General features: G+C 37.5%; 1 protein-coding gene across 15 annotated transcripts in view; it reads left to right on the plus strand.

Moving 5' to 3' along the window:
• Positions 1-17,204, plus strand: part of sh3pxd2aa (SH3 and PX domains 2Aa) — a 168,337-nt gene extending 151,133 nt beyond the window's left edge. For 5 of the 15 annotated variants that reach the window (XM_009293905.5, XM_005170994.6, XM_073947058.1 and 2 more), the window contains 6 exons: positions 858-941; positions 9,903-10,020; positions 12,860-13,239; positions 14,261-14,310; positions 14,394-14,513; positions 14,689-17,204. In XM_009293905.5, coding sequence (XP_009292180.1) covers positions 858-941; positions 9,903-10,020; positions 12,860-13,239; positions 14,261-14,310; positions 14,394-14,513; positions 14,689-16,629 — 2,693 coding nt within the window. In that variant the 3' untranslated portion in view covers positions 16,630-17,204. Of the gene's footprint in view, positions 1-857; positions 942-9,902; positions 10,021-12,859; positions 13,240-13,377; positions 13,393-14,260; positions 14,311-14,393; positions 14,514-14,688 lie in introns of all 15 variants that reach the window. The other 10 variants (XM_009293909.5, XM_073947057.1, XM_073947061.1 and 7 more) reach the window with 4 other exon arrangements.
• Positions 17,205-24,132: the final 6,928 nt, after the last annotated feature.

Raw genomic sequence — 24,132 nt, forward strand, 5'->3', positions numbered from 1 at the left:
CAGTTGGCCTCACGAACACCACTTCCAGCAGCAACCTAGCTTTCCCATGTGGTCTCCCATACAGGTACTGAGCTGGTGCAGCCCTGCTAAGCTTTAGTGGGCGACCATGTAAAAGTTGCAGAGAGCTAGCTGCCGGCATCTAGCATATAGCAAAAAAAAAACATACACAGCAGACTCTGGTGGATTTGCGAAAAAAACGGCACATAAACTTACCTCCTGGATTGTATTTGGCGCTCTCCAGAAATGTACATAGGGGTACGTAATCAGAATGACATTGACATTTTTTGCAGTGCACTGTTTCTTTCATTTGACTGCACTGAAAAAAATGAATTATATGCCAAAAACTCATGACAACAGATGTTTTTGTGTAACTTTGAGTTATTGTAATACATTAATCGGGTTTGACTATTTATTATTATGACTATTTATTATTAGTGTTATACAAAGTTTACCTAAATATTTTACTCAGTTTGATTGATGTAAGTTGAGATGATTTGACAGTTATTTTGATTCAACTAAAATTAAAGGCAGCAGATTGTTTATTAACAGTGTACATTTGCATCTTTGGAGCACTACGAGCAGATGACGTTTCCATTCTGCAGCACAATAGAATATCAAAACACTACATTTTCCACAGTATAACAAGCTCCACTAAAATCCAATAACACATGTATTAATCCAAGTCCTCTATTGCTTTCTTTGTCATCGTTCGAGCGTCGCTAACCGATCACGACTCTCTCTTCCTCCATGTAATCATTTATCTTCATTACACTAATCCCAGTGTTGCTTCTCAGTTGTTTACGTTGAGTTTGTCATGTCTCTGTTCTCTTTCTGCTGCCCTCATTCATCCATGTCAGTTACTAAAAGGCGTAAGGCTCATCTGAAGAGGCTCGACCGGAGATGGACACTAGGGGGAATAGTCAACCGCCAACAGAGCCGAGGTGAAACATACATACAGTCACGCCTGCATAGACTGATCACATGCAAGCACTCACGTGTGTGTGACCAATCTGCATGCTGCGTTTGTGTGTGAGTGTGTGTACACGGTGGTTAGCGTAAATATGCACACAGAAACTCACTTTATGGAGCCAGCTACTGGATCAGGCTCCCAAAGCATGCTGGGTGGCCTGTTTCATCCGCGCTCCATCATAAAACCTTTATGATACTTTGCTTGCTTAATGTCTGTGTTTGTGTTTACATGTGTATGGATGTAAAATGTTTGCTTGCTGACCAAGAAAATGCTGTTTTACAGTGTTTCTCTGGAGGAAGATTGGTTTCGAAGTACATAGTTCTGAAAAAAATAAAAGTTTTGTCTTCTCAAATTTAGGATTAGCGCCCAAAGATTTGATCGTAAAGAGATAAAAATATTTAAAAAAAAGAGTTAACCCCTCAAAAATGAAAGCGTACTCACCCTAAAGTTCAATCCTGCATGAGTTTTTAGATGGACAAAATGGATGAGTCTTCAGATGGACAAAAACAAAGATATTTTAGAGTCACACAGTTGGCAACCAAACAATGAATGGTCCCCATAGTAGGAAAAATACTATAGAATCAATGTGGATCATCAACTGTTTGGTTTCCAACAATCTTCTAAAGATCTTCAATTGTGTTTTGCAAACTAAACTTAAGAAAGCAAAACTGCAAGTTTGAAAGAAGTAGAGAGTGAGCAAATGATGACCAAATTTAAACTATTTTTCTGAACTGTCCCTTTAAGAGAGGTTAATGCTACTTAGTACTGATGCTTTTCCATCTGGTGGACTAACAGCTTTAGTTCAGCTGGCTTGATTTTTAAAAAAAAATGTTTTCTAATAAACAAGTAACTATTGCAGTTTAAAGATGACTAAACTAAACTGTGGAGTTTTCAGTGGTCACTTACATCTGAAATGCATTTATTACAATTTTGGCTCAGATTCAGAAAAACAAGAACTTTAAACAAATCTTTTGAGATTCCTTGAGAAATAATGTGATGTCAAATTTATATAATAAGAGTCTTGCATTATTTAAGACCATGGATACATGTGAACTAATTGGATGTGACCTTTAAACCAAGGAAACCTTTAGAAACTTTTGAAACAGCATAATGGGGCTCTTTAAAAGGACAAACTCCATATGATCTGTGTGTAAAGAAAGACATGTTTGGTAGAGCTGAAAGTCAATTGAGACTTCGGATCTCCAAAGCCTTCCATTTTGAGGACAAAACACAAACATTTCTTCAGAATCATTGTTGGTGTTCTATACATGAAGAGAAAATTTTGCAGGTTTCCATAAATTTAGCAGTCAGATTTGGCATTCTGAGGTTTGTAAACATTTGCAGAACTCTAAATTTGAGGTAGAGGATGAGTTGAATCACACATATGCGGTTTGACCTTTCCAAATCCCATCTAAACAACCAGACCTGAAATAAAGACTGATGTCTAGACTTTTAATGGAAATGCATGTTTGTATGGTAATAAATCTCCTTGGAGATCTGCTGTTTCGTGTTGAGTCATGGACCTCTACGGAGATATAATTCTCACAGTTTTCCATTTGTGTCCCCATTGGAGTGTGCTAATGTGCCATGAGCAAGATGCAAATGGCTCTAAGTAGAGCATGTTGGGTTAGGAACTGGTCAAATTGGTAGCTTTTCCTTGATGTGAAAAATAAAGGTTCCAATAGAGGGTTCACACAAAGCATTTTCACTCTTCTAAATGATTAACCCTGGAACTACCAGAATTCTATAACTACTAGAGTTATCATAGCAGTCATTCTGACTGTTCTCATGTAAGACGTCATATTGTCACGTCATATTTACATTCAAAGCTTCTTTTGAGATGATAAAATTAAGCTTTGCATTTCTGTTGTCATATTTAATTAAGATATCCTAAAATATAAATTTGGTAAAACAGTCTAAACATTTAGAGTTACACTGTAAAAAAAAAAAAAAAATCCCGTAAAATTTACGGTAAAAAACTGGCAGCTGTGGTTGCCAGAAATTTACCGTAAAAATACAGTTGAATGTTTTTCAGTATAACAGGTACTGTAGATGCATATTCAGAGACTTGTTCTTGAAGTCTTTGCTTATGGTATGAGATGACTCATGTTTAATAAGTCCAATTAAAGAGACAGTTCACCCAAAACTGTAAATCTGTCATTATTTACTCACTCTTTACTTGCTTCAAACATCTTTGACTTTTTTTTGTTGGACACAAAATTAGTTATTTTGAAGAAAGCTAGATACATGTAACCCCTGACTTCCTAGTATTTGTTTTTACTGATACGGAAGTCTATGGTTACAATCTTCATTTGTATTCAAAATAATAAAGAAACTCATAAATGTTTGAAACCACTTGAGGAAGAGTAAATAATGAGTAAATGTACTTTTTGGGGTGAACTATCTCTTTAGGAAGTCCACTCTCCTTGCAGTATTGACCACTAATAAGCATGGTAACTATTAAAGGTTAGACAAAAACAGTTAGGATGATCTTTTTTTTTCTTTTAAACGGTGGCTCATGCATATTTGTATAAACAGTTATGATTTTATATCGGACGTGACAATGTTGCTGTAACTCAGTGGCTGCTTTTCTCTCATTATTTTTTCCCCCTTCGCTTGCACTGTTGGAGAGGTTGTTGGAAACTCACAGTAGAAAGTGTTAAAGTAGGTCACTGGCTCACTGTGTGTGACTGCATTTAAGCATATTTATTTATTTATTTATTTATTACAGTATACATAATAATAAGTCCGAGAGCACCATGGCTGAGTCAAAGACAGAGGGTTTGTTTCTGCATGAACACAAATTGCAACCTTCAAAACAGGTCAGAGGTACAGTGAGAATTTCAAAGCTGTTGCTGGGAAAGCACTAATAATCTTGAAGTGTATCTTCTGGAATACAATCATTTTACAAATGCGCTATTCATGGCATCTTTAGTTACAACTACATTCTTACAAAGTATTTGATTCCTGATTGGTCACAATGATCTTTTATTTAACTTTAGTATTATTCTCTTTTTAATTTGTTCGCTTTTAAGTTTAGTACTATTATTATTCCACATACTTGTACTACAAAAATAAAAATAAATGAATCAATATTTATTTAGTCTATGTGCTTTTTCCATATAGTGAAAAAGATCAGGAGCTACAGTATGATGCTCCAATACTGCACATTTATAAACATCATGAAAGTATTGGTTGAATACTTTGTAAGTAATAATGAAAATGTCTTTATCTCTCAATGTGGCCTCATGTACTATGCACATGGAATATGGCACAAAACATAAGTGATTTTTCTTTTCTTTAGGAGTTTGACAACATATGGTCACCATTCACTTTCAATCAGCCACATCAGCATTCATCTGGACTTGGCCTGTCCTTCAAGATTCAGAATGACTGTCAGTGCAGTATGACAAAATCCTGTACAAATATATTACATTTATTATATATATATATATATATATATATATATATATATATATATATATATATATATATATATATATATATATATATATATATAATTACATTTATTATATAACGCACACTATTGTGTATTGATTTTCATGCTCCTAGTATTTATTTTTTAGTTGCCAGTGTCTTTTCTGTTAATTACTAATACTTTAGGTACTATTACACTTTTAACTATTAACTTCCACTTTAAGACTACATCTACACTAATCTGGATGAATTTCTTAAAATGTTTCTGTCTAAAAATAGTAATTTCAGTGTATTTGTTTTAGCTCTTACCACATATAGGAACTTTGAAATTCTTTTCATTATATCCCATATTGGAAGTCTCGGAACATTTACAGCTTACTTCTGTGTTTAAAATTTTTTAAAGGGCACATAGTTTATGATTTAATATTAGTATTATGGTTCTTCTGAGTGTGCCAGTTTAGGTTCAGTTCAAAACACAGTTCAGATGTTTTTATTATAATGTGTTAAAAAGTGTCATGTTGGGGGCGTGTACACATGTACGACTCGGACACAGACCAAGCAGAGAGTACACAATCATTTGTGTCTTTGTATAGTTGTACAGCCAACTGTGTGCTAGTTTCAAGTGCCGAGCTTGTACACCGAGACTAATAACTACGCACACTGAATTAACTTTGACTAAGGCACCGGATGCGCTGCTCGAAGTCGCGACAAGGCAGACACTCTCTGTGGCGCGGCAGAAACATGAAGTGTCCCGAATCGTCGCGGCTTGCATTTTAGAATTCTAAACAGGTTTCTATCAGGGTAAACACAATGGTGCTTCAAGTCAGCGGCTGTCCGCGGCGCCCAGCCACATACTTGAAGCACCATTGTGTGTACCCTGATAGAAACCATTGTTTAGAATTCTAAAACGCATGTCGCTGTGTCAGCATCGCGCCACGCAGAGCAGTGGTGTGTGACCTGCAGGCAAGTTTGTTTTTTTTATTTCCAATGGAGATGCGCACATGAGGCAACGCGCTTGCACTTTTCCAGCTGCACCTAAGATCACAGGGAGCTTCTGTGACCTCGAGAAATGCAAACAGCTGAAGTTTAAGGTAGACGCAATGAAAAGTACACGTTTGCAAACCTACCTAAAGATACAACCAATAATTCCGATTAGAGTGATAATGTGGAGAATATTGATCTTGTGTCGAGCCTATTGAGCCTAGCATCTAAAAATCGAGCAAGGATGTTCCTTTAGTGATATCGCTTTGACTTTGATGGATGGCGGATGTGAATCAACAAACTGAGAATATGATGACGCGCCTGTCAATCAATATTGGTGGGTGGGGGAACCGCACTCCTATGTCAAGTTGCGGTCGGTCTGAAAACTGCTCTAATTGGTCCACCATTTTTATGTTGTTAAATTAAAAAAAAAAAAAAGCACTAGGTGTGTTTAAATCAACCCAATATGACGGTCTATACACTACACACATGTCTGTCCAAACAGCTTGAAAAGTAGATTTTTACCACAGGTGCCCTTTAACACGTTGAAAGGGTTGTGTGTGTGACTTTGGCCTTGGGGCTGAGTAAATGAACAGTTTTTGACTGAAGTGCTCTTTCAGGTGTGTCAAGAAATTACAGCATCAGCAGCAGAAACATCTCAAATTCGTACAGCGCCTGCAGGACAGAGTAAAGTCTTGAAAGCTGAGGTTGACTTATAAGAAATGGTAAAGCAAGCAAGTTTGCAGGGTCAGTATGAGTATGACAGCTAGAACGATGTGTCTACCAGCAATCTCTCTCTTGCATTTTCACTTCTCTGTATGTACTGCAGTGGTTTTTAGGTCAAGGAGGCTAAGGGGGGGGAAAATGCCTCTATTGGCACACTGCTCCACAAGTGCATGCAAAACTAAAGTAATATGTTCTGGACCAACCTGACTTTTTCCACCATGCAGAATGGTCCACCGTGAAAATAGTGCTGAGTGGAGGAAAATGTGTTTTTGAGGCATTTCTTTTTTGGCTCTTGCGTTCAACTCTCACTCACGTTGGTCTGAATTTATTTACAAGCAGTGTTGGAAAGAATACTGAAAAGTACAAGTGCCATTATTTGCCCAAAAAAATGTAGTGCAAGTAGAGTAAAAGTATTTGCCCTAAATACTACTATCCTAAAGTATGAGCAAAAAGTAGCACTTCTAAAAGTACTCGAGTAGTAGAGTATTAGGCTGAAAATGATCCCCTCTTATACTCTGCAAATTAAAAATGTAACTAATATCGGTGACATTTCTTTTTAAGGGTGCTTTCAAACCTGTAGATCGATTGTTTTGTTCTGAAACAGGGATTAAAATTGTTACAATGTTTATTTTTGATCTTGGTGCGGTTCACTTTCACACAGCAATGTCTCAAAATAGTAAAAACAAGTCACGTGCGGGTAAATTCTCCTCACATTGGTCAGTTTCATGGTTTATTTTTCAGAGCGCCACTGACTCATCTGTCATACAAGGTTATTTAGTTAGTACATGGTCATACGTGGCTAAATTAGTATTAATTTCACAACATATTAATTTTAGTTAATCAGTCATATGTGGTTATTAATAGTTAAAACAAGTCATGTGCGAGTAAACTCTCTTCACATTGGTCAGACTTCCATGGAGTGCCACGGACTCCGCTCATCTTTCATACGTGGTTATTTACTTAATACGTGATAATTTTATAATGTATTCATTTAATTAATATGTTAAAATGTGTTTATTAATAGTTGAAACAAGTCGCTTGCGAAAAAATTCTCTATTTAATTTTGACCCCCACATACATAGTCAATAAATATAAGCCAAAGAGGTAAGACTTTTTCATACATGGCCTCATTTCAGTTATCAAGGGTGGTAAAGTCGATTATTGCCTGGTTTGATAGTTCGATAGGCTAGAGAAACTAGCCAGTTACAGTAATTTGAATATTTGAAATTCATTACTTTACACTACAAGGAGATGTTAGCTGAATGTGTGCTAAAAAGCTCTTCTAAATCCTCGTATCAGCTCTAGGTCAGAAGTTCAGGATGAGGGTAGTTTCTTCACTGTAATACATTCAGTTATCAGATTTCCCAGTGTGTCTGCTGCTGAGAAAGCATGAAGTGTTGATAGAGACGTTACGAAAGAGAGCGAATATCTCGCTTGACCTCATTTCGTCGTCAGACTGAGTAATTCACTGCTAAGGAAAACTAGATATAGGATATCCATCACTCCTTTTGTTGGTTTTCTATTTCGACACGTCTCCCACTATTAATATGTCTCCGTATCAGCACTATTTTTTATTTCTCCTTTGCTGTTTCTCTAAAAATTATAGCATCGCACTGAGCTGACTGTTAGCTCGGTTGCAAAGGGAAATACATCAGAGTGATATGTAGACGTTAAACATTGCTATGCTGTATGAAAACAATATTTAATCATGTTTTATGTGTGCTTTTTGGGGGGGAGAAAAATTCTTCGGAAGATCTACACGTCTACAATGCAAAACGGTGGGAATTAAGCTAGGCCCGAAGGGTCATTTTGTCTTGGAAAACCTCTGATGAAGATGTCCGGGTCATATTTTAGCACATGATCAAAGGAAATGTATTGCTTGAAGAAAATTAAACATAAATTATCATTAAGATTGATTCAAAGGTCCTGTGAAGTGCTTTGAAATGTTTTGATGTTTGACATAATCTCAATTAAAAATTGGGGTGGGACATAGTGAAGCTCCTCCCTAATTGTGTTTTGTTTGATCACAGCTCTACCAGTGAGAGTAGTTAAGATCAAGCACATCAAATGAATAGCAAATGAAGCGTCTTGAAGGGGACGGGGCATGTCAGATACTAGAGAGCATTTGATTGGTCAGGATTTCATGAGAAACACGATTGATCGATTTAGGTGAAAATAACATACTGCAAGCTTTAGATGTTAACATCAGATTTATATTTTTTAAACAGAATTTTGTCACTGTTTTGGAAAGACTAGCTAATAGATTTTCTTAAAGAGCCCCTATTTTGCATTAAAAAAGGTCATATTTTGGTTTTGGGGGTCTCCAACAATAGAATGATTTGCATGCAGGGGCAAAAAACACTTCTATTGGCTTATAATATGCAATTTATTTTTACCGAATTATCCCAACGAATCCCATATGATTCGTTCAGTGCTCATTTGTTCCCAAACCCCTCCTTAGCTTGATGCTGATCTGCACTGATTGGCTCGATAACTTAGTCTGTTGTGATTGGTCGACTGCGTTCAGCGCACGAGAGAGAGAAATGCCCACTATGACTTATCAACATTGTTGAAGTAGTAAGAGTGCAGAGTGTGTGTGTGAGCCCAATGCAGGAGGGCATTAAAGCAATGCAGTTAAACACTAGCATATTGCTCTATTCTTAACCATAAGTAAAAACATTGGTACACATTCAGTATTAATCCACAAAGCAGCAAAAGTTGAACTACTTTGAAACTAGACCGCCGCACGTGTGTAGGAACAGCAAACTGTGGCCATAGCAATGATAAACGGCAAAGGATTGCGAGCTCGCAAACGCATTTAAATCCGTAAACAAAGCTGCACATGCTGCGTTTGCACTGTGGCTTTAGACACGATATGTGGATTTAAAGAGTTAACCAGATACAGTACAAGCTGCGTGGAGCGATTACAAGTAACAAAACACATTAAAAACATATTTTGCAAGCTAGAGAAAACAAGAAGGCAACCTCTTTAATCACACTTAACACTGGAGGAAAAACTGATCCATGAACTGTGTACTGATAAAGTACTGACAAAGTCCCATACATCAATAGTCTTTCCTGATCCTTCCTTCCAAACAGCCGACGAATCCCCCGGTAGATTATTGCACTAATCAGTTATTAATGTCCACTCATCTTCAGTCATGATCAGTCCCAGTGTTTGAAGAGAAAGGCACATTCATGTTTTACCAGATCCAACACTTAATATTTAGTATTGTTTTGTGTCAACGATGATTTCATGGGACCTTTAATGATAATAAGCTTCATTATCATTATGCCAAGCAATCTGATTGTATTTACTTTAATCATCGAAAAGATGCATGATGGCTATTTAAGACAATTTTTGTCAATGTCATGAGAATTTTACAGTGTGAAACTTTTCATCGCCACGAAAAGGCTTTATATTTCTTATGCAAAGTATAATTATGATTTTGTGCTAAGGCTGACCTGAGGTATTTCCCAGATTACCATAATTATTGTGTCCTCGGGTTTGCATTGCTCTGGAGGTTACAGGATTTGTTAATGTTAATGAGAGATTGTGAGATGACTGTGTTTTGGTGCCTGTGGTGAAGAGTGAGTTTTGGAAAGGGTCTTTACCGCAAACTTTGTGGTTTTTCCTTCTGCTCTGTATTCCGAAAATTTGAAAGCAAGCAATTGAAGTTTGTCCGTTTTCTTTTAGACGACAGAAACGGCAAAGGCAGAAGAATGGAAAAAAAACAACAATATGTAATACCCTATCTCAGATTTTCTCTCATCTCTCTTTTTTTAGAGGAAAAATATGTCAGCGTCCAGGCTTATGCAAGTCAGGGAAAGGATGAGATCGGGTTCGAGAAAGGAGTAACCGTGGAGGTCATCCAGAAGAACCTGGAGGGATGGTGGTACATCAGGTAATCAGTCTAAAGCTTTGTTTTCCCCCATTGCAATATATCTGTTGGTATTGCTAAGCACGTTTTGAGTCTCCAGAAACATCTTCAATACAAAAGTTTGCATTGATGTTGGCGCCAGTAGCCTAGTGGTTACTGTGTCGACATACAGCACCCAGAGGTGCTCGCGGCGACCCATGTTCGATTCCCAGCTCGAGGTCTTTTGCCAATCCTTCGCCTATCTCCGCTCCCCACACTTTCCTTTCCACTGTCCTATCGATAAGGGTGAAAACTCCTAAAAAATTAATTATATATATAAAAAAAGTTTACAATGTTAGTTTTATATAAAGCAAAATAAAGTACACCCTCTGGCCATTTTATTAGGTACACCTTGCTAGTACCCATTTGCATTCAGAACTGCCTTCTTTAAGCTAATGATTTACTGAGATGCTGGAAACATTAAGAAATGTTGGTTTATATTGACTTGACAGTATCATGCAGTTGCTAGTGTATTTGTAAAAATTTACTATCCAGCACATCGAAAGCCTACTAACCATTCCGTGAATTGCCATTCAAAGCCATGTTTTCTGAATGCACTAAATAAACAACATCACTACAATACATCACATAACTTTCGACACAAAGAACAGTATAGTACAGTTAGTAATTACCAAACGTTAAAAATGAAGGTAGGTAGTTGTTGTAATCCTAACATAATCTTTTCTGTGTAAACAGGGTGCACAGAGGAATAAAATTACATATTTTGAACAGCCAATAATGTTTTATACTAAACATTTTGATTGGGGTAACTTTTCCTGGTCCTACACCTGGTCCACAGAATATTCTAATTCCATCAATAATAACAGCTAATAATACACCCATTTGCTTGACTTTGCGTTAAAATTCAGCAGCTATGAAATTGCAAAATTCTGGAGGCTCTTTAACACTGTATGTTCATTTAAGGTATTAATATGTATCCATATGCACAAATGTTTATCTTTTATAAAAGGTATGACCTCAAGTTACAGCTTGTGTACCCTTCCCAGTAGCCATAGGACGTCAACATGACTTCAGATTGATGTTGTACCCCAATGTCTTGGGACATTTTGGGTGGAAAATCAGGTTGACATCAGACTCCAACATCAGACTGATATCAGTGTCCAACGTCAGACAGATATTGGATTTTGGACACTTTCCAATGCAACCTTAAAACAACGTCTAGTGATGTTACAGCTTGACGTTGTGTGCACATTACCACTATGATGTCTATCAGGTGTTTTGGTTGCCATACCTGACGAATAAAAGTCAGTATTTAACGTCAATATGACTTTGGTTTGAGATGTTGGCTTGACGTTGGATTTTAGTAACTTTAAACCCTAAAAATCAATCAAATATCATCTTCATTTGACATCATTATTGGACATCAAGTGATCTCTATGTACACTACTACTAGCCTAAACCAATGACACATGGATGGATGAATTTATGTTTTCATGTAGTTTTAGTCAAATTCTGACCCGACCATCTGAAAGCAGCAGCAGAATTTGACACTCATTAGAACAGACAAACTTTTTCCCAGTCTTCTATTATCCAGGTTTAGTGAGCTCATTCAAGTTCTAACACGTGTGTGCCCTTCTGCCTCTGCAGCTCATCTTCCTCAAGCTTGTGTTATGAATTTGGCTCCTGTAGTAATGAGTGGTTATTTGAGTTTTTATAAGCTTTCTTAAAGCAGTCTGTTTCAGATCTCCTCTGACCCACTGGCACCAGCACAAGGAATTTTGAACCACAGAACACTCTGTGGATGTTTTCCGTTTTTAAACAACAATTTTATTAAACCCCAGAGATATTTGTGTTGAAAATGCCAGTAGATCAGTGGTTTCTGAAATACTCATACTAGTCTTTCACCAGCGTTTAAAGTTCACACCATGTTCAAAGTTACTTACATTAAGCTTCTTACCCATCCTGATGTTCAGTAGATGGGCTAGTATATGTCCACACATGTCATGATTTTGCCAAGTACGATGTGATCCTGGAGTAACATCTTTGTTGATTCTGGATAATCATTTTTGTTCGAAAAGGTGATCCATACCTATTCCCTATTCCAACCCAGCCAAAACTGTAAATTATTGCCAAAATCAGAGAGGTATAATAGTTGGATAACAATCATGTAGAAATGCATAAAGCTACCTATAAGCCTAAACTTAACATAAATGGTAAATGTATCGCTTCTGATTGGCTGATTGGAATGTTGTTCCAGGATCAACACAGATGTTAATCCAGGAACATGTCTTACTTGGTGAAATCAGGTTGGCATTGTGTCCACATGCCTAAATGTGTTTAGTTTCTGCCATGTGATTAGCTCTTATGTTTTTGTTAACAAGCAGTGTTCATTGTTGAGTGTCTACTATATAGCAATTCTCAATTGCCTGATTTCTAGTATTGTCTCAGAAAGTAAACTGTATTATCATCCGTTCCGTATCCACTAAATCAGACTAATAACATTGTAGTTTTTCTCTAAAACTGCTGTGAAAACTGCCTACTAAAAATGCAGTTCTCTTGGTTATTATGTTATGATTTGTCACACTCTCAAGTTCAAATTTCGACATTTTGCTGCGCTTGAAAGAAAAAGAGTCTATCCTGGGATCTGTTGTGTGCAGACACCAGTCATCCTTTCTACAGCTTTATCCTACTATAAGCACTATGCTGACCTCTAGTGGTCAGTAAGAGAATTAACGCAATTTAAAAAAACAAATACTAATTATATTATTTCTAAACAATATCAGAAATCATAGTTATTTTTATTTATTCAATATGTGTTTCATTTATTTGTTGCTTTATTTGTGATTTTTATTTGTGTCTGCAGGTATCAAGGAAAGGAGGGCTGGGCCCCAGCCTCGTACCTGAAGAAACTGAAAGATGACCTTTCCCCAAGAAAGAAGACTCTTACTGGTCCTGTGGAGATAATTGGAAACATAATGGAGATCAGTAACCTCCTCAACAAGAAGGCCGTAAGTGAGAAGGACATTCAGACTGACGGAGAAGCCACCACCCCTGAGCGCCACATCTCCAAAAGTGAAATAAGTTTACCAATGCCATATGCCCCAGAGGCTGGAGTGGCACCAACAGTCGTCACTGCTTTGGGAATGAACTCTGGATCTAGTGCCACCCTACAGGAGAACAAGAGCAGGGCCGAGCCAGGGTCGCCTGCCATAGCCCGGGTGGCACCGCACAGAGTTGAGATAGGTGAGCAATCTATAACAAAATATATCATTTGTTCAGAGTTAGATTTATACAAACCATATTGCACTTTGTAAGTGAATAATCATAGAGCCATATTTTAAATAATAAACCTATGTATGTTCCTGTTATTTTTGCACATAGGATTTGATGCCATAGGTAACATTTCTTTGTGGTAAACATGTGTTTCCTAACATTTTGTCCGGGTGTTGTGTACCTTGATAGTGACACATTCACTTTCTCTGTTGCTCGACATTCAGCCTGTCAAGTGCTGTTTGTTTGCTGTTTGTTTTTGTGCTTACTTATTTGTCTAATTCCAAATGTACACTATACAACTGAAAAAGAAGCATAGTGCTGTACTGCTCACATAACATGACATTCATCCTTGTAAATATGTTTTGTTTTGGATACTGAGATGCACCCCCTATTAATTATGTTTAACAGGTTCTTGATCCCTAATATAACCCCACGATTCCTAGTATTGGTTAAAACCTTCAATGTGATTCATCCTATTCAAATTATTGGCTAAATGTAGCCTGAATCAACTGCATTTTTTGGGATGCATGGCACATTGTGTTAAAATCCTGAATACCAAATAAATCAATACATAAACAAAAATATTGAGACAATGGCTAAAACTGTACATTTTAATCTTGTTTTTTTGTCTTTTTTCTCACTGGCTCACCATTGCTCTTGCTATTTAATCAGTCATAACCAGGCCATCATATTTCTCATACTACAAGATTTCCTTCTGATTTTATTTCTGAAAACATGCTTGTTGTGAATGCATGCTTGAGTGTGTTGAAACACTTCTCTGACCTCATCTAAAGAGGGTTGACCATGAGACTTTAATTGTGTTTGCCAACTTTTTGATCACAAACTCAAAACAAACTCAAAAAAAAAAAAAAAAAAAAACAGAAAACCTGGGAGCCATTCTGATTTCTTAATCCTAAATTTCATTGACAATAATATTTGCTCTCTTGATAAGAGAGACAGCGTATAAACATGTTTTATGTTCAACTGACAGGATCTCCAAACCTCAGACAGAAACCTCCTCCTCGGAGAGATGCAAACCTGGTAAGTTAGGCAGTCCAAAGTAGGTTATTATTATTTAAAATAGCGCAGCATCTATTAATTAGGCCTTTTCTCTATTACTCAAGGCATTCCAGTTGCCCAAACCTCCAGAGGCCCCTACTGTGGAAGCGGAGTATTACACCATAGCAGAGTTTCAATCCAGTATCTCAGATGGCATCAGCTTCCGTGGAGGACAAAAGGCTGATGTAAGGCCGATATATTCTGACTAAAATCTGTGATTTTTAAATATTTAATTTTTAACACATATTTATTAGCAGTCTTTTTAAATATCACTATACAGGGAATTTAATATATGTCAGTGTATTGTGTAAACATATGTGGTGTGATAAAAGTTATAATTATGTAATATGTGGTCTTCAGGTCATAGAAAAGAACTCTGGAGGATGGTGGTATGTCCAGATTGGGGATACGGAGGGCTGGGCACCCAGCTCATACATTGATAAACGTAAGAAGCCCAACCTGAGCCGGCGAACCAGCACACTCACACGTCCTAAAGTTCCACCCCCTGCTCCACCAGTCAAGAAACAGGACTCAGAGGAAGGCCCCTCTCTGGGTGGCTCTGCCTCCAAAGCTCCCGAGTCTCCTCAGCGTGTCTATGAGGAGCCAGAATATGATGTTCCTGCCCTTGGTTTTGACTCTGAGCTGGATTGCAATCCTCCAAAACCGAAAACACATAACTCCCCAAAACCAGAGCCCCGTAAGTTTGAAATTAAAAGCAATCCAGCGGCTGCTGAAAGGATTGCACAAGCTGGCAAAGCGTCGCCTTTATTAAAAGTGATGACCTCACCCCTGAGGAAAAGAAACTCTTTAGAGAATATCAACAAGGAGGAGGTGATTTATGAAAATGAAGGCTTCAGGTTCTCCTCTGATGACTTCGCCAGTGGATGTGATTCACATACCCCAAGGAGTCTCACATTGGGTCGCAAACCTTTCGGATCCTCTTCTGGTGGAGGGAAGCCCCTTCGGAAGGTATCGCCGGATCTAAACCGAAGCCACTCTCTTGGCCGTGCTGAGAGACACAGCTCCAAGTTATTTTCCGATGAATCAGCACGCAATCCCAAAAGAGAGCCTGTCATGCGTAAAGATGTGGAGATCCGGATCGGTCAGAGTCCCTTAGCAAGGCCCAAACCAGTGGTGCGACCCAAACCTCTGCTTACAAAGTCAGAGCCACAAAGTCCTGAAAGAATGGACATCAGCAGCATACGCCGTCACCTTCGACCCACCGGAAGCCTTCGGCAAGGAGCAATTCGTGCAATGCGTGGTGAAGACTCCGAGACAGCTTCTGTTGTGTCCTCTGAGGACTCCACTTCCTCAAGAAGTACCTCTGATCTCTCCAGTGTTTATTCAAAGGGTAGCCGAGGTGGAGAATCCGACCACGAAAGTGTGCTCTTTAGGACCACAGATGCCTATGAACGAGCCCAGGAGTCAGAGCTCAGCTTCCCAGCTGGTGTGGAGGTTGAGGTACTGGAGAAGCAGGAAAGTGGATGGTGGTTTGTTCGTTGGGGCAGTGATGAGGGTTGGGTACCTACTTTTTACTTGGAGCCGATTAAACATACCCACAACGTCGGTATTCAAGAATCCCGTGATAGCCCTCTTGTTGATCTAGGAAGCACCAACAAGTCCAATAGTCTTGAGAAAAATGAGCAGCGTGTTCAGGCCCTTAACAACCTCAACCAGCAAAACCTAAGAAGCATGAGCAACCCTAGCCCACCAATCCCATCCAAACCACCAGGGGGATTTAGCAAACCAACAGCAATGCTGAACGGCTCAAGTGTACGGATGCGCAACGGTGTCCGTCAAGCAGCAGTGCGACCACAGTCAGTGTTTGTGTCTCCACCACAGCCCCTAAAGGAAACCAATATCCATACAGGGTCTTTGAGGAGAAATGAATCACTGGGTGCCGGCGACCACTTGAGGTCCACAGGTGGCGTTCGACGAAACTCCTCCTTCACCGCCGTACGACCACAGCCCGTGACCGATGTACGGGTGAGGGCTGGGACCACCATTACAGCTCCCGCCGGAAGCTCAAGTCCATTGATTGCTCAGAGAAACGGGATTCCAATCTCTACAGTAAGACCCAAGCCCATTGAGAAGATGCAGCTCATTCACAACAACCTTCGAGAGGTTTACGTATCCATCGCAGATTATCGCGGAGATGAAGAGACCATGGGTTTTTCAGAGGGCACTTCTCTTGAAGTTTTGGAGAAGAATCCAAATGGATGGTGGTACTGCCAGGTTCTCGATGGTTTACAGGGACGTAAAGGCTGGGTACCTTCTAACTACCTGGAGAGAAAAAAGTAATTCCCCCAAAAATGTTTTAAACATGCACAATTGTAATCAACATGTAAAAAGATAAACTGACTGAAGGACTATTGGTTTGAGATGAGCGGGACAGAGCCTTTTAGAAAGGAGTTTACATTAAAACTACAGAAAAGCAGGTGAATGTTTAGCAAAATACCTGCCATAACTTTATACCAAATGGGTGCCTTCGAACATCTTTCACTGAATGTTAAGAGGAATCGGTCAAATACCAGTAAAGCATCAGAAAATACCAAACTTCAACTCAGTGCCATAGGCCTACAAGTACAGAAAGCAACAAACTTATTTTTGTTACAGTGTTAAAAAGAGAGAAAGAGAATTTCAGCATAGGTGCATAAAAAAGTGCTAGTTTAATCGTGGGCGCTCGAAAAACGAGAAATTTCAAAACTAAACAACGATTTTACCTTAGCACAAGTGCGTTCAAAGAAACCGAGCTTCGATTGTCATAGAAAAAACCAACAAAAAAAAAAAAACGTATCTTTGTTAATTGTTTTGTGTTGATGTTTTTATATCTTCCTTAGAGATGTATTTCTGCTTTCTTGTAACATCCAAAACAGTTCAATCCTGATCAGTCATCATTATTTTCGCTGCTTTTGTCTCCCCCATACTTTAAACCGTTGCAGGCCAAATGAATAAAACATAATAAAGGAAAGCAGTCTGTGAAAGCTACATCCGCATAGATCACCTCACGTCCACCTCATTGGGTTTAACCCCAAGTTTAGTTTACAAAGTGAATCTGGTTATATTAGGAAGGTAGACAGCTGTTGCTGCTCCATGTGTGCTAAATCTGCTGCTTTTTTATCTGCGGCAGTCGATACTTTAAGAAATCAGGACTGGAAAATCGTATGTTTCGTTAAGCGTTTTATCCCAGGGAAATAGTTACAACATTGAGCCCAAAATGTGATCACACCAAAGAACAATTACAGACACATTTGCAAGTTTGTGTTCGAGTAAGTAGTTGTTTTATGGGTACAAAAAATAGTGTATTCAACAAAACCTGAACGAGGTTTTAGAACTGAGAACAAAGTATATTTAATTGCTATATCTGGAAGCACTTGATTTTTTTTTTAACCCAAAGAAAAAGCACATTAATATGCAAGGTTAATTCATTTCTATGTTACGATATTGCTGGGCAGTATTGAAACCTGACGTTACGCAGTAAAGCAGTATTATTTTTCATTTTCTGTCGGAAAAAAATCAAATAGTTTTACGAACTTTATCTAAGTCCATAATCTAATTTTTAATAGTCTTCATAGATGAACTCATGATTACTCCCCCTTTATTTGTTTGAATCAAATTCATTACCAACAGCATCAAACACTTGATGTTCAAGACTGCTGAAATATTTTTCTAATGAATAGTGCGAGCTTCTTAGCCGAGCTGCGCGCGACTTTTGTTTGATTTCGTTTTCTGCTGGACAGTATTTTAGTGTTAAACAGTTATAACATTAATTACCTGCTAGATCGCAGTTATATTCTATTAAGCAGAACGGTGTTTATTTCGTCTTTGTCTGTTTGTTGGTTGTTGTGTGATCACACATGGACAATAATGACGAATGAAGTCGTTCATTTGTTGTGAATCAATGCGTTTAAGCTTGTTTCTTGAACGCACTGGTTTAAAGATGCAGTCTACTTGATCAGCTTTTAATTTATTGAACAATTGTTTTTGTTATTTATAATTTTTTATTATTATTTAATATTTGTTTTATACTTCTGTCTTACAGAGATGTCATGTTATTGTCATGTAATGCCTTAAACACTTGATAGTTCTGTAGTAATTGGCTACTGCTATATCCCGGGCTATGTCTTTTTTTCCCCCCTACCAAGATATTTTTTATGCAGACGTTAAAAATTGTCTTGAAATTGGAAACTAATTTTTAAATTGTTCATACTTTCACACAATTTGTTTTGCATCAGGAATACATTTTCAGCTGATTGCTGCACCTTTAGCAACTATGGACACTTCCTTTTTCGTTATTGAGCCACATATAATGCCAGATTATTTAAAGAAACAAATACATTTTTTTTATTATATTGTAAAATAATTACAATAAAAAAAAAAAAAATAAAAAAGATGATAATCAATTGAAGTTGTTATTAAAAACCAGCATTGTAATAGGAATGGTTAAATAACAAACGACATACGTTTCATAATTAAAAACACAGGGCTCTATAGTTAAATAATACACGTGGATCCCAAATTGTGACTGGACCAAATTTAGTTTGACTGTTTTTATTTAATGTTATACTTTAAAACAATGAAGTTACAGCAATAACAGGATTTTAAAGTTCTAATTTGACTGATTGTTATTTTATCTTTTGGTTTTAACGTTTAAAACTGAAAATTAAGCCATGAACCGAAGTGACGATGGCATTATAGAAATGTGTCGACTCACTACAGCGCAGCGCTTGTGATGGATGTTGCTAAGCTCCATTAACACTATGCTTTATTTCTTTATTTGCGCCTATACAATTTACAAGGGAACTGTTGAGTGTGGGACTAGTTCTTATGTCATATTACTTGTGTATCTGCTCGCTCTGTTTTATGTGTTCTTTATTTATTTGATTTTTTAATGCTTTATTATTGTGTTTTTACTCTTTGATTTCTTTCTCCTCAACACTTTTGACATTACTCAGATGGAATGAGGAAATGTGCAATACAAAAACAGGCATCTCTCCAGTTAAGAACGATAGTATGGGAACATTTTTACAGTATGTATAACCCTGACAATTTTATGTCAAACGATGCCTGGTTTTGTCCCATCTTCCAAGTCAAATTGAAAATATCAAGACGTTCAATTTGTGTTTCAATATGTGTTGAATGTTTAAATCCCATGATAGATGGACCGGCCAACCATTACTTGATTTCTGCATTCACTTTTTTTTTTTTACCTAGCGAACCACATCTTGCTTTAAGGGGTTTGCTGACCTTACAGACCCATGGTGAATCAGGATGGAAATAATGAGAAAGCATGGGCGTATCTGATTCTGTGAGGCATTTGTCAGTTCAGCCTGTCAAATCACAAATTTGTGATGGAGGGGCAAATCCATCAGTGTCTTTCCGAGCACCGAACCACACACTGCCAACCACACGACTTGTCTCTTTGACATCCACCCCTACATTCCCAATACACTCACTACAATGGCAAAAGGTGTCGCATACTATATTATTGTCAGTTTTCTTTACGAATTTCATTTAGCCTACTAACACAATGCTTTTTGGCTGTAATTTAACTCTGAATCAGTCCAGGTTTAATTTTTCCAGAACTTCCTGTCTGAGTTTAAGCTTTTACATATGTAAATTGGATTACATGAATTATAGTTTTAAATGTAGAAGGGAGAATTTCACTCTGGTTGAAAATGAGGAGGGTTACACATGACTGTCTTGGAGTTTTTGTCATGAGAAAATTTTTTGTACTGCTTCATCCTGTTTTCTTTTTCTCTTCCTCTTTGTGTGATTGCATGAGGATATTGAGATTTTTCGTCAATTGGAGTATATGGGAGAATACATTGGTTATGTTAACAGGATGGAATGTTAGATTTTGTGACAAACCAGCCTGTTCTCGTGAGGAAACATGATTATTTTATGTTTTGTCAGTTTAGTGGCTAATTAAAATCAGTTGTACAAAAAATATGATATTTGATATATGATATGATATGATATTTTAAAAGGAGGTGTGGAACCCAACTCCGCCTCTAAACCCAACCGTCGTTGGGTGAGAAGCAAATCGTACCAAATTGTACGAATGAGATCACTCAAATTTATACAAATTAGCCACTTAATTAAAAAGTCACAAATTGCTGTGAGATCATGTTGGATAAGCTGTCAAAAATAATTACAAATTTGTCCTAAGAAAATTGTTTTCACAAGTTAGAAAAAAGTTTGAATTTGTATGATCATATTTTTATTGACTATATAAAAATGTTTTTGATTGTTTAGTAGTGAGAAACACTGAAAATTTGTTTAAATTTGAACATAATTTGGATGTAAACAAATATTTTAAGAGTATTGTAAGCAAAAAAGTTCACTTTTAGGAGTTCATACAATGTGATCTCAGTCAAACAGACAAAAATAATTTAAATCAACAAAACGACACTATTTTACAAAGTTGTTATTTTGTTTGTATTTGAACAAAGTCGTTTGATACAATAGTCTTGTCTCATTTTAGAGGCTTCATCCTCAGAAGGATGCATTCGAAGGGCACTGCGTCTCACCAAATAAAAATAAAATTATAAAAATATCCAAGACTCCTTCAAATACGGCCACCAAATGCATCCTTCTTTTCCCAGGTAATGAAGGATACAACTGGTGGATCCTTTATGACCTGAAACTCCCAAGATTTATTTCGGGCTGATAACGGCAGGAAGTTTTTAAAAGAAAACTCTGGATTACAGTTTTAAATGTATGAATTAGGTTTTACTTTACTTTGATATCAACTGTAAACTGTAAAGTGATTGTTTTGCCTTTAGATCACTTAATATAATTTTAAAATTAAAAACGACATTAAAATTTTTATTACCGCTTATTAGCGGTAGCTGTTACGGTTTCTAGTTGATGAGATTCGTCCTCTGTAGGCTAAATTGTATATTTTCAAAATACTCACTACGGCCTATGCGGACTTCAAAGGACTCTCTTCGGAAGTCTACATCTTTTGGAGGATGCAGCCTCTGAAATGAGACACGGTATCACAGTAAACATCGACTTGTACACATTTTATGTAAAATAGTTACAAATTGCCATGAAAGTGCGTTAGTTTAAACCTGGAAGATACTTTATGCTCTTGAATCCGAAGAGAACACTGTTACTTCCCTATTGTGGGGAAACTTGTTGTGTTTGTATGGGGTATGATGTATGGTGTGGTGGTTTACGTACATGTTTTTTTATGTTGGAAAGAGAAGGTGAATCGAAGGAACGCTTGTTTATGATGTTATAGCTAGAAGGTAGAAGGTAATCCAGTCAGTTAAGGTTAGACATAATTAACCAGTTCTAATGGACTCAAAGACCCGTTGTCTGTGTGAAAGGAAATCAAGGCATTTTATAATAATTTGCACTTTTGGAAAAGCGTCCCGCTAGCGGCACTAGCTCATTATGGTGTCACGTCACATTGTCATAATAGTGTTCAAGGAAACACTAGTTATTTCAGTCAGAAAACTCACTGCAACTTAATTCAAGTGAGCAGCTTTGTATTTAAGGCCATTGTTTCTCAAAAATATCTTGAGAATACAAGCTCAAAAACTTGAGAAATGGATATTCATGTCACTTTAACTATTAAAAAAAGATTGCTGACAGAATGTTAGTGTAAAAGTATAGGAGTCTTCGTCTCCAGCACACCCACCGCAGTGTCAGGGGGTACATGCGAGCGCTGTGAAATCACATTACCCGAGTGCTCGGTTAATTACAGATGCTTGAGACGGGGAGCCCTGAATGCAAATGTCACACTGATTGTGGACGTGGAGCTGCCAGGGGGTTTGGATCAGATGCCGAGATAGATTGATCATGTCTCTAATGGTTCACAGCATGTCGAGATGTATTAACATCATCAAGAGGTGTCATTCCAGCTTCCTGCGTCGGCGAATGCCTTGATTTACGGAGGCGTCTACATGTCATGTTGGTGCAAAACAAAGTCGTGAGGATGTACGTGATTGCTTGTGTCAGGATGTTATTTTTGTCTGGCTTGGGAAGGCTTCTATTTTGTATTTGTGCTTAAGATATTTTATTGACAAGGGTGGTTCACATCAAGGGTGATTTATTATACTGATAAAAATATAGTTTTCTGAATTTACACTTCAGCATTAGCAATAATGAGGAATGATTTAAGCCTAGTTTAAACTTCTGTGTCGAGTGATCAGCGTGAACCAATGGCGCATGTCTTGCATATAGTCATGCATTTATACTTCTGCATGCTGTTTGTGTTGCTCTGCAATAACACTTCCGAAATACAAGCCGGCAGCAGATTTTTATGTTCCTCTGTGTCTAGTTTCTTCGCTGGTGTTTTTTTTTTTCTGAAAGCTAGAAGTAGCTCAAACTCATTCATTTTGAGGTGGGAACTGGCAGACGCGCAATAACTTTAATCATAAGGTAAACAAAACAAAAATTTCCATCTGGAGCTCCTTTATAGGACTCCACACTTGTAAACACTTGCTCTCGGTTCCGCCCACACTTGTCAGCGCTACCAAGCCAGCCAATCACAGAGCTTGAGTAACGTGTCATTGCGACATGTAGTAACATTTTTTGAGAGATGCACCTCAGCGTCGGCAACGGCTAAGCCGATGGCTGTGCAACCACACGCAGGCTGCACCGGAGCATATGGGTGCGCTTGACGCAGAAGTATAAATCAGCCATTAGGTTATGTTTTCAACTAGAAACGCTAAACTTTCAAGCATTTTAGGCAAAATGTTTAGGCAATGGCGTTTTGGTTGAACTGGGAATGCAAGTTTTTAAAAACGAAACTGTCTACAATTTAAAGGCACAATATTTAATTTTCGCCACTAGAGGCCACATATTCACAACAAACAAGACGTAGATTGACCGTGTGGAATCATGGGAGTTGTCGTTTTCATTATGTTATGGGACTGTTTAATAAAACTAAACATATTAAAGTGTATTTAACTATTTTAAAACCGAACCAGAAAACGATGATGTGTGACGTCATTAGCGTGGCGACAAATTGCAGTCCATTTCACTAGTTAAAATAGCAAATTTTTCCAGATTTAAATTTAAGATATTTAATTTAATTTAGATATATAATTTAACATTTAAGATAATGCAAGTACATGTCAGCAAAATATAGAATGCTGTTGATAGTTTTTGGATATTTTAATTTAAAAATCGCTCATATTGTGCCTTTAACTACAAAAAAAAAAAAAAAAAAAAACAATTTTGAGAAACTGGGACTTAATTAAAAACACAAAGGAAATCCGAATCCAAAACAGTATCGAATACATTATCATTCTTGATGTGAACAGATCTTTGCTTGATTCAGTGTTTACAAATGAGTGGAAATTTCATTAAACATAACTTGAATTTCATTGCTAGGAAGTTTCGTATACAAAAACGGTTAAATTTGATTAGTAAACATTTTTTGGTAACCTTACCCTGGATTTTAAGCAAGTAGGCCTGTTTTAGGCATGGATTAGGATGGAGAAAGCCGTATGTGTGTGTGTGAGCTGTGATGTACTGTATGAAGTGCTTAAAAGGAGTTGGGCAAGTTTTTGTTTTTTATTGGATCATTTGCATTTCTGATGCATTGGTGTTTGGCGTGAGGCAGCAGGGTGTGTTTATGTGTTCACTTTGAAGGGAATGGATACAGAGAGCGAACATGCTGCTGCGGTCCAATCTCTTGCTGTTTTCTGTCCCTGTCTTCACTCGGCTGTCTGCACTAATTATCACTCCTCTCCTCTTAATTAACAGCGAAGAAAAAAAAATAGTAACATCTTACTTAAAAGAGTGTTTTGATGAGAGTCACTTCTCTGAAAGTTCAATTTA

Source organism: Danio rerio, chromosome 1 (genome assembly GCF_049306965.1).
Source record: "Danio rerio strain Tuebingen ecotype United States chromosome 1, GRCz12tu, whole genome shotgun sequence".
Taxonomy (NCBI): Eukaryota; Metazoa; Chordata; class Actinopteri; order Cypriniformes; family Danionidae; genus Danio; species Danio rerio.